Source organism: Dendrobates tinctorius, unplaced genomic scaffold (genome assembly GCF_039654945.1).
Source record: "Dendrobates tinctorius isolate UK_male_01 unplaced genomic scaffold, ASM3965494v1 ptg000161l, whole genome shotgun sequence".
NCBI classification, from domain to species: domain Eukaryota; kingdom Metazoa; phylum Chordata; class Amphibia; order Anura; family Dendrobatidae; genus Dendrobates; species Dendrobates tinctorius.
In genome coordinates this window covers 8253015-8265083 of record NW_027361828.1, presented here as the reverse complement: position 1 = coordinate 8265083, position 12069 = coordinate 8253015, and the positions used below count along the sequence as shown (strand labels likewise).

Below are 12069 nucleotides of genomic sequence, written 5' to 3'. Positions count from 1 at the left end.
AAAAAAAAAATCCTGACACTTTTTTTTTCCCAACAATTCTTTCCTGCTTTTGAGTACCCTAGAATCTGCGGTATGGCTGGTGATTCTGTTATGTCACCGAGGAGGGGAAAAAAAAGACAACAAGCTAAGTCTCAGAAAACCAGAGAAGTTGGTAACTATGCAGATTGCAGATCCCTGATCTTAACCGCACAACTAGCAGCAGTCGTGGAGCGTTCCTACGTTGGTCCTAGACGCCTCGTCACAACCAGAGAGCTACATAAGCCTAAAGCAGGAAAAGAGGAAAACTAACTGCCCCAGAGCAGACCCCAAAGGAAAGACAGCCCCCCACATGTATTGACGGTGAAACAAGATGAAAATACAAACAAAGGCAGGGAAATAGGCTGAGCAAACGATGGGGCCCGGCTAACTAAAAAGGACAGGAAAGGAAAGACACTGTCTGCAATCTGCCAAAAAACCTTACAAAAATATTGTCCAACACTTCTGATAGCAAAATTAACCCTGAAGTCACTAGACTTCAAAACCTATATCAGCACTCTGAAATATTCTGAGACAGAGCAAAAAGAGACCAATCTAATAAGTGACAAAAAGCAGATTGGCAAATACTGATAAATAGGAGTGGAAATTCAGCATAGCCCCAGCAGGGGCAGGCTGATTACACAAGAAACTGAATTGACCAACAAGCGCAAGTGTGAACATAAGCAAAAAACAAACTTAACTTGAGAATACTGGAAGAGAGCTGAAGTCCAGGACCTGAGAAGCAGACTGAATCACCAGCACTAGGATAGGGCATCAGCTGTCTTATATCCTGTCTGATACGCCAGAGATCCAATCGTTATCTTCCTCATCAGGTGGCAGATCAATACCACTTAAACCAACCTCACTACCTCCTGTCACCACCAGAGGGAGAACGGAAGGGGAACTCTCAACTGGTGGAGCAGAAAATGAGTTCATAACAGGACCGTAAGTCATTTTTGGGGGGTCCCCCCTTTTTAATAACCAGTAAAGTCTACACAGACAGCTGTGAGCTGATATTAATAGCATTGGAAGTTCCATATTCATTGTCCCCTTCCCAGAATAATAACACCAGCCCCAGCTATGTGCTTTCCCTCAGCTGGGTATTAAAAATAAGGGGGACCCCAGACCATTTTTTCTTTTATTTCTTTATTTCTGCACTAATTATACAGAATATCTCACTGACATATGTCATACTGTACACAGGTACCAGCTGGTGAATACTATCATCAGCATTGCCTGCTTTTGCAGCTATCAGTGACACCCTGCGCACGATGATGAGACTAGTAGTCATCACCAGATGCCTGACCGGTGGTAACCTTTTCACCGGTGGTCACCGCTGCTGGCTCACACACCGCCATCTGTGTGACAGTGTGAGAACCAGCAGCAGTCCGCAATACCCAGCGGCTGTGACCAGCGGTGACAAAAGTAAGGTTACAGCCGGTCAGAGCCGGTGTGTTAAATGCTGTCACACAGATAACAGTGTGGAACTACCGGATGTTCGGGCCCCCCCATTCACTTGAATGAGGTTCGGGTTCGGGATCAACTTCATATACTATTCTGGTATCCAAACTGAACTTTTTTTTATAAAGTTCGGCCAAATCTGACGAACATGAACATCCACGGGTCCGCTCATTTATTGTCAGGAGAAAGCAAAAGTCAATACTAGAGAAGAAATATAAATGCCAAATGTGAATCCAAAGGACAAAGAAAGTATCCAAATTATTGCCTAGTACAATAGCAAATATAAAGCACAAAACCTCAACAGGTCCTATTAGGAAATCTCACTATATAGATAAAAGTATTGGGATACACTAACTTTGTCAACATCGTCACAAAAACTGTGCATTAGGAGCTTCATGGTGTGGGTTTCCATTTTCGTCAAATCTATGTTTATTAGTTTGTGGGAACAATTTGGGGAAGGCCCTTTTCTGTTTCAGCATGGTAATGTTCCCCAGTGACAAAGCAAGGTCCATAAAGACATGATTGGGTGAGTCTGGTGCGAAAAAACATGACTGGTCCACACAGAGCCCTGATCTCAATTGAAAACCTTTGGGATGAACTAGAAGGGACATTGCGAGCCAAGTCCTCTCATTCAACATCAGTCTCTGACCAGCAGAGAGAGAACTGTTATAACTGCAGACGGAGGACTAACCCCATAATCATGCCTATGGATTCAGAATGGGATGCCATAAATGCTTCTGTAGGTGTAATGTGTAGCTGACCCAATACCTTTGTCCATACAGTGTTCCTCCATATTCAAGCAGTGGGAGAATGGTCTTACTGCCATTATACTGTAGAATCATAGAATATTAGAGTTGGTAGGGACCTCCTGAGTCATCTGGTCCAACCCCTGCTCAAAACAGGATTCACTAAATCATCCCAGACAGATCTCTGTCCAGCCTCTGTTTGAAGACTTCCATGGAAGGAGAACTCACCACCTCTCATGGCAGCCTAACTCACCCACCTCACTCATTGATCACCCTAAAAGTTTTTTCTAATATTTAATCTGTGTCTCCTCCTATTCAGTTTAATCCCATTGCTTCTAGTCTTTCCTTGTGCAAATGTAAGGGGACGAACAGGAATAGTTTCAGCAGATAGAAATACGCTCTGGAGCCAGAACTATCGGGGCCGTCACCGCTGTTGCAGGGTGGTGACTTGCCTGACGTACCTGACTTGCCTTGGTGGGAAGAGCGCGAACACCTGACTGAAGGGGGCGTGGGGGACTTAAAAGGAGCAGGGCACAGGAAGGAGAGAAATTTGGTGGGAAGATGACTGCAGAGCAGGACGAAGGTTGACTCCCTCTCCTCAACTACCGCCATTGATGCCAGCCCTTTACAGACTGTTCCCTCCTCGATTGCAGTACCCAGTGCCTTTCCACATAAGAGACCCATAACGGGTAGTGCTGCAGACTTACCGACCTTTCCTGGATGCTGTGATCCTGTACGAGGTCTTGTCATACCTGCGGCCTGTACGACATCATGCTCCCGGCGTGTCGCGTCATGCTTCAACAACCCACTCAACCCACAGCAGGAACTTTATCCCAAGTTCAATGGACTCAAGTTCAACGGACTCAAGTTTAATGCTCCCAAGTTCAACGACCCCAAGACCAAGGGAATGGGATACTTCAGCACGGTCAGGAGACAGTGCATCTCGTTTTTACACCACAGAGCCAAAGACTTTGTTCATGGACTGCGACACCGTCGGGAACTGTTCCAACCGTTCTCCAATAAGATCTTGAATCGATAAGTCCTTATCTTCACTTTTACTTTTTGTTGTATTTTATTGTATATTTCACTGTCTGTCTCAACACCTCCCTGTGCGGAAGGTTTTCTTTGAATTCATATTCAATACTTGTTTTAGTAAACTTTGTTAACCCCTTCTCTTCCTCCTGCTGTTCACTGCATCTGACAAACCTTTACACAAATGAGAATAAAGATGATCCTTCTACAATGTGACAGCCCTTGAGATATTTGTAGACAGCTATTATGTCTCCTCTCAGTCTTCTTTTTTGCAAGCTAAATGTTCTCAAATCCTGCAACAGTTCACCATTTTGGTCTCTCTTCTCCGAACTTGCTCCAGTTTGTTGATGTTTTTTTTTAAATGTGATGCCCAAAACTGGACACAGTATTCCAGATGAGGTCTGACCAAAGAGGAGTATGTCTGTATGTCTGAGCTAATGTGTTACATGTACATGTGAGAAGCAAGAGAGCTGAGAATCCAGAGGATTAATTGTTCTGCTGCAGCAAAGCATTAAAAGAGTAAAATTAGACAAGGACCTGCAGATACATGTAACATAGACATAGGTGCCTTATTGATTCTGTTATAAAACCTGTGTATTATAACATGTCAAACAGAGGTCCATTCATTACATAAGAACAGATTTCTAAGTGAGTAAATGGCGAAAGACCTGAATGATTGAAAGCAGTATTGATATAGTAAGGATACTGGAAAATGAACTTCTCATTATGCAAAAATACTGTTTGTACTGTATATTTAAACTGGCATATGCCTTTAAATATAGATTTATTCCTTTCCTCATTTCCTAGTCAAATTGTATATTATGTACTAATTGAAGGTGTCTTTTCAGCAACATCAAGTGAATTATATACAAATACTGAAGGCACATAGAATAGAGCTAAAGGCTATGTTGTGTATCCCAAAGCAGAGTGAAGTCGATTTAAATATAACCAATACTTGGGATATGCCGCCATCCTAATGTTGAATTAATCTCATTTTTGTCCATCGGCCTAGTCAGTAAGCATTCCTGGCTTTTATTTTTAACGGTGGGGCTGACGCAACGTTATATGTGCCTCAGGCTGCAATGATGACGTTGCGTCCACCTTGCCAATCAAAAGATGAGTCGAGAATGTCCAAATGTAAAGAGACTTGCAAGCCCTGAGTCCAGCGGTCATACATTACTAACCTGGCTGATGGACCAGAGTCCTTCAAATCAATTCATCCATCTCTGCTTATAATACAAATTTACATAATAAATATACTGTACAATATCAAAAATAGATCATTATATTTTGCTGCTTCCAAACACAATTGCTATAGGCCACCCTTTTGTAGACCGGAAAAGAATTCTTGGTCATACGATTACTTTGCTACTTCTTTGAAAACTGATAATCTATGCTCTTGCTGATTTTTGCTCTCATTTTACAAAGTGACCCCTTCTTATCGGCGCTGGTCACTGGTATTGTTTGAAGGTCCTCTGGTAAAATAATGGATCTTTTAAATACAATCTTCAAAAAAACATATTAAGAAAGGTGCTATGGATGCAGCTACTTTACCCCTAGTAGCTGATAGCGTGAAAATAATACAAGGCACAAAAATATAAAGTTGGACCACTCAAGACATAAGGAAATACAGATTTACTATCCACTCATGACCACAGTCAGGTGCTCCTATCAGGGTCTGTTCAAGGGTCTTCATTTCAGCCACCATAGATCGGTGTCAGCTCATCCACAATATACATCAAGCTAAATAATCCTCCAGTGCTTTTTCTGTAAGACAAATAGACATGCAATCAGGGGCTGTATCATAGTTGATGAAGGAAGCAAGACAGGTCTGAAGGGCCAAACAATTATGATGAAGCTAGGACTATTGGAATAGAGGTGGCAGTGACCAGTGTCCAGGCATAGCCATTGTGTCTCCAAAAATTAGCCCAAGGGGCATGACACCATGGTTGATGAAGGAATCAAGACAGGTCTGAAGGGCCAAACAATTATGATGAAGGTAGGACTACTAGCATAGAGGTGGCAGTGCCCAGTGTCCAGGCATAGCCATAGCGTCTCCAAAAATTAGCCCAAGGGGCATGATACCATGGTTGATGAAGGAAGAAGGGTCTCACAAGTGCCTCCGATGGGAAATATTAATTACCGTAACATTGTTTTTAGCTTGTTGACCATGAGGTACATGTGTCAGAAGTAGGTTTTGAAAACATGTGTAAGAAGAAGAAAAGGGGCTTTTGTGGGAAGGGATGGATGTGATCACCAATTTAAAAAAAAAACATGTTGGGTGACTTTAGGTTGGGATACTGTCATCTGGAGGGCTTAAATACTGTTGCAAAATTCAGTCCTTGTTAAATTTTATCAGTCAGCCTGTCTGCATTCTCTGTAGTCAGCCGTGTACTTGTATCTGTGATGATTGCCCCAGCGGCACTGAAAACACGCTCTGACATCACACTAGCAGCAGGGCAGGCCAGCACCTCCAAGGCATAGAAGGAGAGGTCGGGCCAACTATGCAGATTGGATACCCAGTAATTAAACGGTACAGAAGCGTCAGGAAGGACGGAGGTATGGTCACTTAGATAGTCGTTGACCATCTTGTTCAACTTCTCCCTCCTTGACATTGCTACTGTTCCAGCTAGTCCTTGGTGATGAGCTGTTTATTGAAGATGGCCCAGTTTGTGGACATTTTCCCACCACCTCTTTTGGACCTGCTCTCTCCCAATTAATGCATGCTGTTTCACAGAGCTGGAATCTCTGCTAGCAGTGGTGTCTGGGGGTGCTGTTGCCATCAAATGATCGACAACGGCCTTCTTGAAGGATTCCATTGGGAAACCCCTTGGTGACTGCAACAGTAGCGAAGGAAATTTTGTCATGCCTGTCATGCCGGCCATGCTGCTTGCGCTGCATGATCCCCATTGTCATGCCTGTCATGCCTCATTGTTCCCAGGTCCGGGTCCCTGCGGGCGCCCCGCGGGTCTCGCCTGTATGTACAGGCGCACCTCATGACTGTTATGCCGCAAGACGCCTTGAGCAGTGGGCACGCATGCCTTACCTCATGGCTGCACGCTGTTGCTAGGTAACCATCCGTCTCTGCTCTGATTCAGCAATCCTCTGTATTCCTGGAACCCCTGAGCATGTGACCTTCTCTATGGTCCAGCCAGTCTGATCTAGCAATGCTCTCTTTGACCCAGGAGGATCTGAACCGGAAGTCCTTCCCTCGTCTTGACCCGGAAGTCCAGGTGCTATGGTGCTAGATCAGACTGCCCCTTCCTATGGTCGGGGCCTGAGTATCGTGTTGCTTCCCTGCATGGCTGTTTGGTCTGCTCAGCTGCTCCTGCTTGCACTCCTTGACTAGTCTCAAGGCTCTGCCTTGACCCGGCTCTGGGCTTCGGCCTACACTCCGCTGCTAGTTCCGCTCTCTGTCCTGAACCCTGACCCTGGCATGCCTTCTGCACGTGCAGGACCTTGTCTTGAACTCTGTGTCTTGCCTCCGTTTTTCATGCACTCCTGCACCTCTCTTACCAGGCTTTGCCGTGCTGTATCGTACGCGTCTCTGTCCTGTACCTTTGCCTAGCCCTGCCTTGTGGCTGCGTGCCCTCTTGCACATGCCTGGTCGCCCCTTGCCCACCTGTTGTGCTTCAGCCATGCCGCCTCTAGTCGTTCCCGCCTGCTTGTGCCTCAGTTGTGCTTGCAAGCCAGTGCTATATTGGTTTCCGCCTGTTTGTGCCTCAGCCGTGCCTAGTCGTGCCCACCTGCCTGTGCCTCCAGCCGGTACCACCTGCCCCAGTCGTGGTTTCCATGCTTCCTTGCACTCACGCTGTTTCTCGCACTGTGCGTTTTCGTGCTACTCTTGCACAAGTCTTTCGCTTTCTTTGCTCTGTCCTGAACCTTGTCTCTCTGTCATGTTCTGAGTTCTATGACCTGTCTTATATCCTTGTCTTGCTAGTACCTTGCTCTGTGCTTTGCTCTTTGCCTTGAACCCTGACCTTGGCGTGCCCCTCTGCACACGCAGGACATCAGTCCTGACCTTCAAAGCTCAATGTGCTCTCTAGCACGTGTGGGACCCGCTGCTAACCTTGTACCCTGGCATGCCCCCTAGCATGGCCAGGACCATTCTTTGTACCATGCCCCTGGCGTGCCCTAGCACGCGCAGGACCTTGAATCTTGAATCCTGGCAGCTTCCTTAGCGTGCCGAGGACCTTGGTCCTTGAACCCTGGCATGTCCCTACACACGCACCCTGTCTTGTGCTTTGAACCCTGGCGTGTCCCCTACACATGCACCCTGCCTTGAACTTTGCCTTGGACCTGGGGCGTGTTCCTTAGCATGCATAATGTCTTGAACCTTGTCGTTTCTCCTTGCCTGAACCTTGGTTTGCCTGCCGGATGCCCAGAACCTGCCGATCGCTGCTAGAGATCCTAAGCCTGATGACTGCGACCTGATGTCTGGAGCTCATGTCCGCAGCCTGATGCCCTGATCCTGCCGATCGTTGCCTGCTGTCCGGAGTCGGACATCATCATGCCTTTGCCTTTACCCAGGCATACCATCTAGCACGTATCATGCCATGGACCTTGGCGTGCCCCCACACGCACCTTGCTGTGTTTTCCCTGTGTTTTCACGTCCTGTACCTGATGTTACCCTGAAGTTTTCCTTAATGAAGATACCTTGAACTTACATCTTGTCTTGTTTCCTGCCCGTCCCTGGTCGTCAGACACTCACATTGTGTCTTCCTTGAGCCGGCCGTCTGGTTCCAGCAGTCATGGTGGCTCACCCCCTTGGTCTTGCCCCTGACACTCCCTGTATAGGGGGTGGTTCCTCACAACGTCAGATCGCCCTGGGTGGGTGGGTGCCACGGCCCAGAGGGTCCACTCTAAAGAAAAGTCGACTCAGCTAAAGCTGACTTCGTCACAAATTTGTCCTTGTACCATGGGTCTAGAAAGGTGGCCAACCAGTATAGGTTGCTATTGAGAATGTGGATTACGTGAGGGTCTTGGCACAGACAGTCAGATATGAAGTGTGCCATGTGTGCCAAGCTGCAAAGTGGCAAATGTTCTGTGACCCCTGAAGGATGAACAATACCCATCCTCTCCTCACACTGACTCTCCTACTCCACCTTTTCCTCTTCAGCCCACTCATGCTGGACAGACATGAAGCTGGGGTTGGGATCCCCCTCTGTATGCTACAGAGTCCCCTCAGTTCCACTGAAAAAGAAGTCTTTTCCCTCCTTATTTTCATCATCTTCATCCCCCAATGTTACCTGATGATATTGGCCGCAAGAAATCACTGCAGAATAAAAAATGGAATCTTTGCATGCCCAGCAGCTGGGTATGGAGCAAGATTTCACAATGGGTGATCACCCATTGTGAAATCTTGCTCCATACCCAGCTGATGGGCACACAAAGATTCCATTTTTTGATTCTGCAGAGATTTTTTCAGCAGACATTGCATAGGGGTGATAATAGCCTGATGACCGCTCACAAGCATGGTGCAGTACTCAAAGTTATCAAGCACCTCACAAATATCAGCGATCCACACCCACTTGACAGTTGTTATGTGTTTTGGCTGAGTCTCAGTGTGACGGGCATGTTTAAGCAGGTATTCAGAAAGTGCCCTCTGCTGCTCACTTACCCTTGCCAACGTATGATATGTTGAGTTCCATCGGGTTGGCAGGTTGCAAATCAGTCTGTGGTTTGGCAAATTAAATTGCTTTTGAAGCGCTGCAAGACTGGCAACAGCGGTTGAGGAGTGGCGGAAATGGGCGCAAATACGGCAAACCTTCTCAAGTAGGTATGGCAAGTCAGGGTATGTTTTTATAAATTTCTGCACCACTAGGTACAGCACGTGAGCCATGCATGGAACGTGTACCAGCTTCCCGAGCTTTAAAGCCACCACCAGGTTATGCCCATTGTCGCAGACAACCAGACCAGGTTGGAGTTGCAGTGGGGAGAGCCACTGATCGGTCTCTTGTTTTATTCCTTGCCCCAGCTCTGCTACAGTGTGTGGTGTTTCACCTAAGCAGATCAGCTTCAGCAGAGCATTTTGCTGCTTTGCCGATGCGCTGCTGCACAGCTCCCCACAGTGTAAACTACTGTATGTGCAATACAGCATAGGATGATGAGGCAGTGGAGGAGGAAGAGGGGAAACTGGATGTATATGATGAGGCGGAAACCCTGATTGAGGTTGGGCCCGCTATTCATGCCATGGGTAGGATATGTGTTGATGGTCCAGTTTGAGACTTTGTCCCATCCTCCACCAGATTGAGCCAGTGTGCCGTGACAGAGATGTATCGTCCCTGGCCACAAGTACTTGTCACGTGTCTGTTGTAAGATGGACCTTCCCGGTTATGGCGTTGGTGAGAGCATGCTTTAGATTGTTTAAGAAGTGCTGGTGTAACGCGGGGACAGCACACCGGGAAAAATAGTGCCGGCTGGGAACTGAGTATCGTGGGGCAGCCACAACCAAAAGATCACGGAAAGACTGTGTCCCCACAAGCCTAAGCAGCAACATCTCCACGGCTAGCAACATGGCAATGTGCGCGTTCAGTATTTGTGGTTGTGGGTGCGTGGCTTGGTATTTACGCGTCCTTTCATACATCTGGGGCACGAACAATTGGACGCTTTCCTGGGACAAACAAGTGGATGAGCTTGTTGTGGCCTGTGTCTGTGCAACCGCAGCTTGTGAGCAAGAGGTATGATGATCACCTGCTTCCTGCCCAGCAGATTGGAAAGGACGTATCACAGGCGACATGGCAGTGGTTTGACCCGCAGTCTCAGACACTGATTCGGTACCCTGTTGTTCAGCCCACCGACTAGGGTGCTTGGCTGCCATGTGTTTCCGCATACTGGTGGTGCTTTGGTTGCCTTTGCCCTGGCCTCTGCTCTGCTTCCTATGGCAGATGCTACAGATGACAACATTTGGTTCAGAAGGACTATCGGAAAAAAATTTCCAGACAGCGGCTGAACGCACCCTTGCCTTGACTTGGGGCACAGAGGGATTGCTCTTGGCAATAGTTGACACACTTTGCATTCTGCTCAAACCAGTAGCCCTTGGTGCCTTTGTTGGTGCTACGTATCCACCTTCATCCTCTGTGCTGCTGTGCTGGCTATGCATGCCAACGGTCCAGGTTGGATCGGTGGTCTCATCATCGACCACCTCGTCGTCCATGTCATCCTCCTTCCGTGTTGATATTGGTGACTGGCCAGATGGCAACTGTGTGTCATTACCATCAGCCTCCACCTCTTCACCCGGTATATCACATGGATGAAAGTGGCTTTCTTCTGGCCGTGGGGTTTCAAATATTTGGCCATCATCAACAGACAATACCCCCTCATGTTCCTCTTCAATGTCGTGCGGTGAGAGGCCAGAGGCAATGCAAGGAAATGGATCAAACAGATCCTCGGAGTGACCAAGGTTGGGGTCAAATGTTTCCTGTGACTCCTGACCGGGTGATGAACTAGGAACAGGTTGAGAATAGGATGACCCAGTGTTATCTGTATGGACAGTAGACTGTTTTTTCATGGACGATTGGGTGCTGCTAGAACATTTTGTTGAGGCCTTATCAGCCATCCAAGACAGTATCTGCTCTTGTTCTTCTGGCTTCCAGGCCCGTTTATGTTCCAAATAATAAATAATATTTATAATGCTAAAATATTAACTTCAAGTTAATTTTAGTGTAACAATGATATTGTAAAAAAGGTACAATGAGCGGTCACTTAATATACACAGTCAAAACTACCGTAATATGCTCATACAGATATCTACAAGAGGGATAGCGGGAACGGAGAGCGGAAGAGGATCGAGTTGTGATAATATAACTGAGGAATGTAATCTGGTTCTCTACATAGCCGGCGGGTACAGAAATGTGTAGAGAACGCTGTTGATAGGTGCCCTCTAGTTAGAGAAACTATGCACAGCCAAGAGGTTAACATTACTTGGCAATGGCCAATAATTCTGCATAAAATAGCCAAGATGGAGTGGCAGTGCCTCCTCCAACCTTACAAGACACCCTTTCTAGAACACATTATTGTTCAGCTCAAGGCGCTTTAGCAGAAGAGTCACCATCTTCTCCAGGAATCTGGCACTGTCTTTTCCAGCTTTGAGCACTTCTTCATGGTTAGCGGTGACTTCACTGTTGTAGTCCATCACTGCCTTGTTTGTAATGAGGGACATGCCCAAAACCTTTAAACCACAATGTCTTGCCACAATTACTTCAGGTACCGTACTCATCCCGACTGCATCAGCTCCAAGGCTACTCAGGAATTTACATTCAGCAATGGTCTCAAAATTGGGTCCTCCAAGACTACAATATACTCCTTCCCTCATCTTCTCTGAGAATCCCAGCTCTTGTCCAACAGCCAAAGCCAGCTTTCTCAGGTCCTTGTCATAAGCATCAGACATAGGGGGAAACCGAGGGCCAAACCTCTCCTCATTAGGACCAAGGAGTGGATTTTGTCCTGCAAATCCTGGCATATTTATGTGATCCATTATCACCATTATGTCCCCAATGCTATAATCTTGGTTCAGTCCTCCAGCAGCATTAGTGACAATTAGTGTTTCAACTCCAATCAGATGGAAAACCCTTATTGGAAATGTAACCTTCCACAGTGGGTAACCTTCATAAGCATGAAACCGTCCTTGCATGCAAACACATGGCTTCCCGTTCAAGTTTCCAAATATAAGACGACCAGCATGTCCTGGAACTGTACTGTGTGGGAAGTTTGGGATGTCGCCATAATTGAAGGCCATCTGATCTTTTAAGAGTTCACCCAGAGCGCCAAGCCCAGAGCCACATACAATGGCCACTGCAGGACGATGTTCTGTCTC

At 46.8% G+C, this 12069-nt stretch overlaps 1 protein-coding gene across 1 annotated transcript; it reads right to left on the bottom strand.

The window, feature by feature from the left end:
• Nucleotides 1–10896: 10896 nt before the first annotated feature.
• Nucleotides 10897–12066, bottom strand: LOC141052536 (purine nucleoside phosphorylase-like). Its single transcript, XM_073549790.1, has one exon. It carries the CDS (start codon nt 11989–11991, stop codon nt 11257–11259), a length of 735 nt encoding a protein of 244 aa, XP_073405891.1. The 5' UTR covers nt 11992–12066; the 3' UTR covers nt 10897–11256.
• Between the last annotated feature and the right edge of the window lie 3 nt (nt 12067–12069).

Bases quoted from the DNA above. Each gene is read 5' to 3' on its own strand.
- LOC141052536 (XM_073549790.1), bottom strand. From the start codon at position 11,991: ATGGCCTTCAATTATGGCGACATCCCAAACTTCCCACACAGTACAGTT.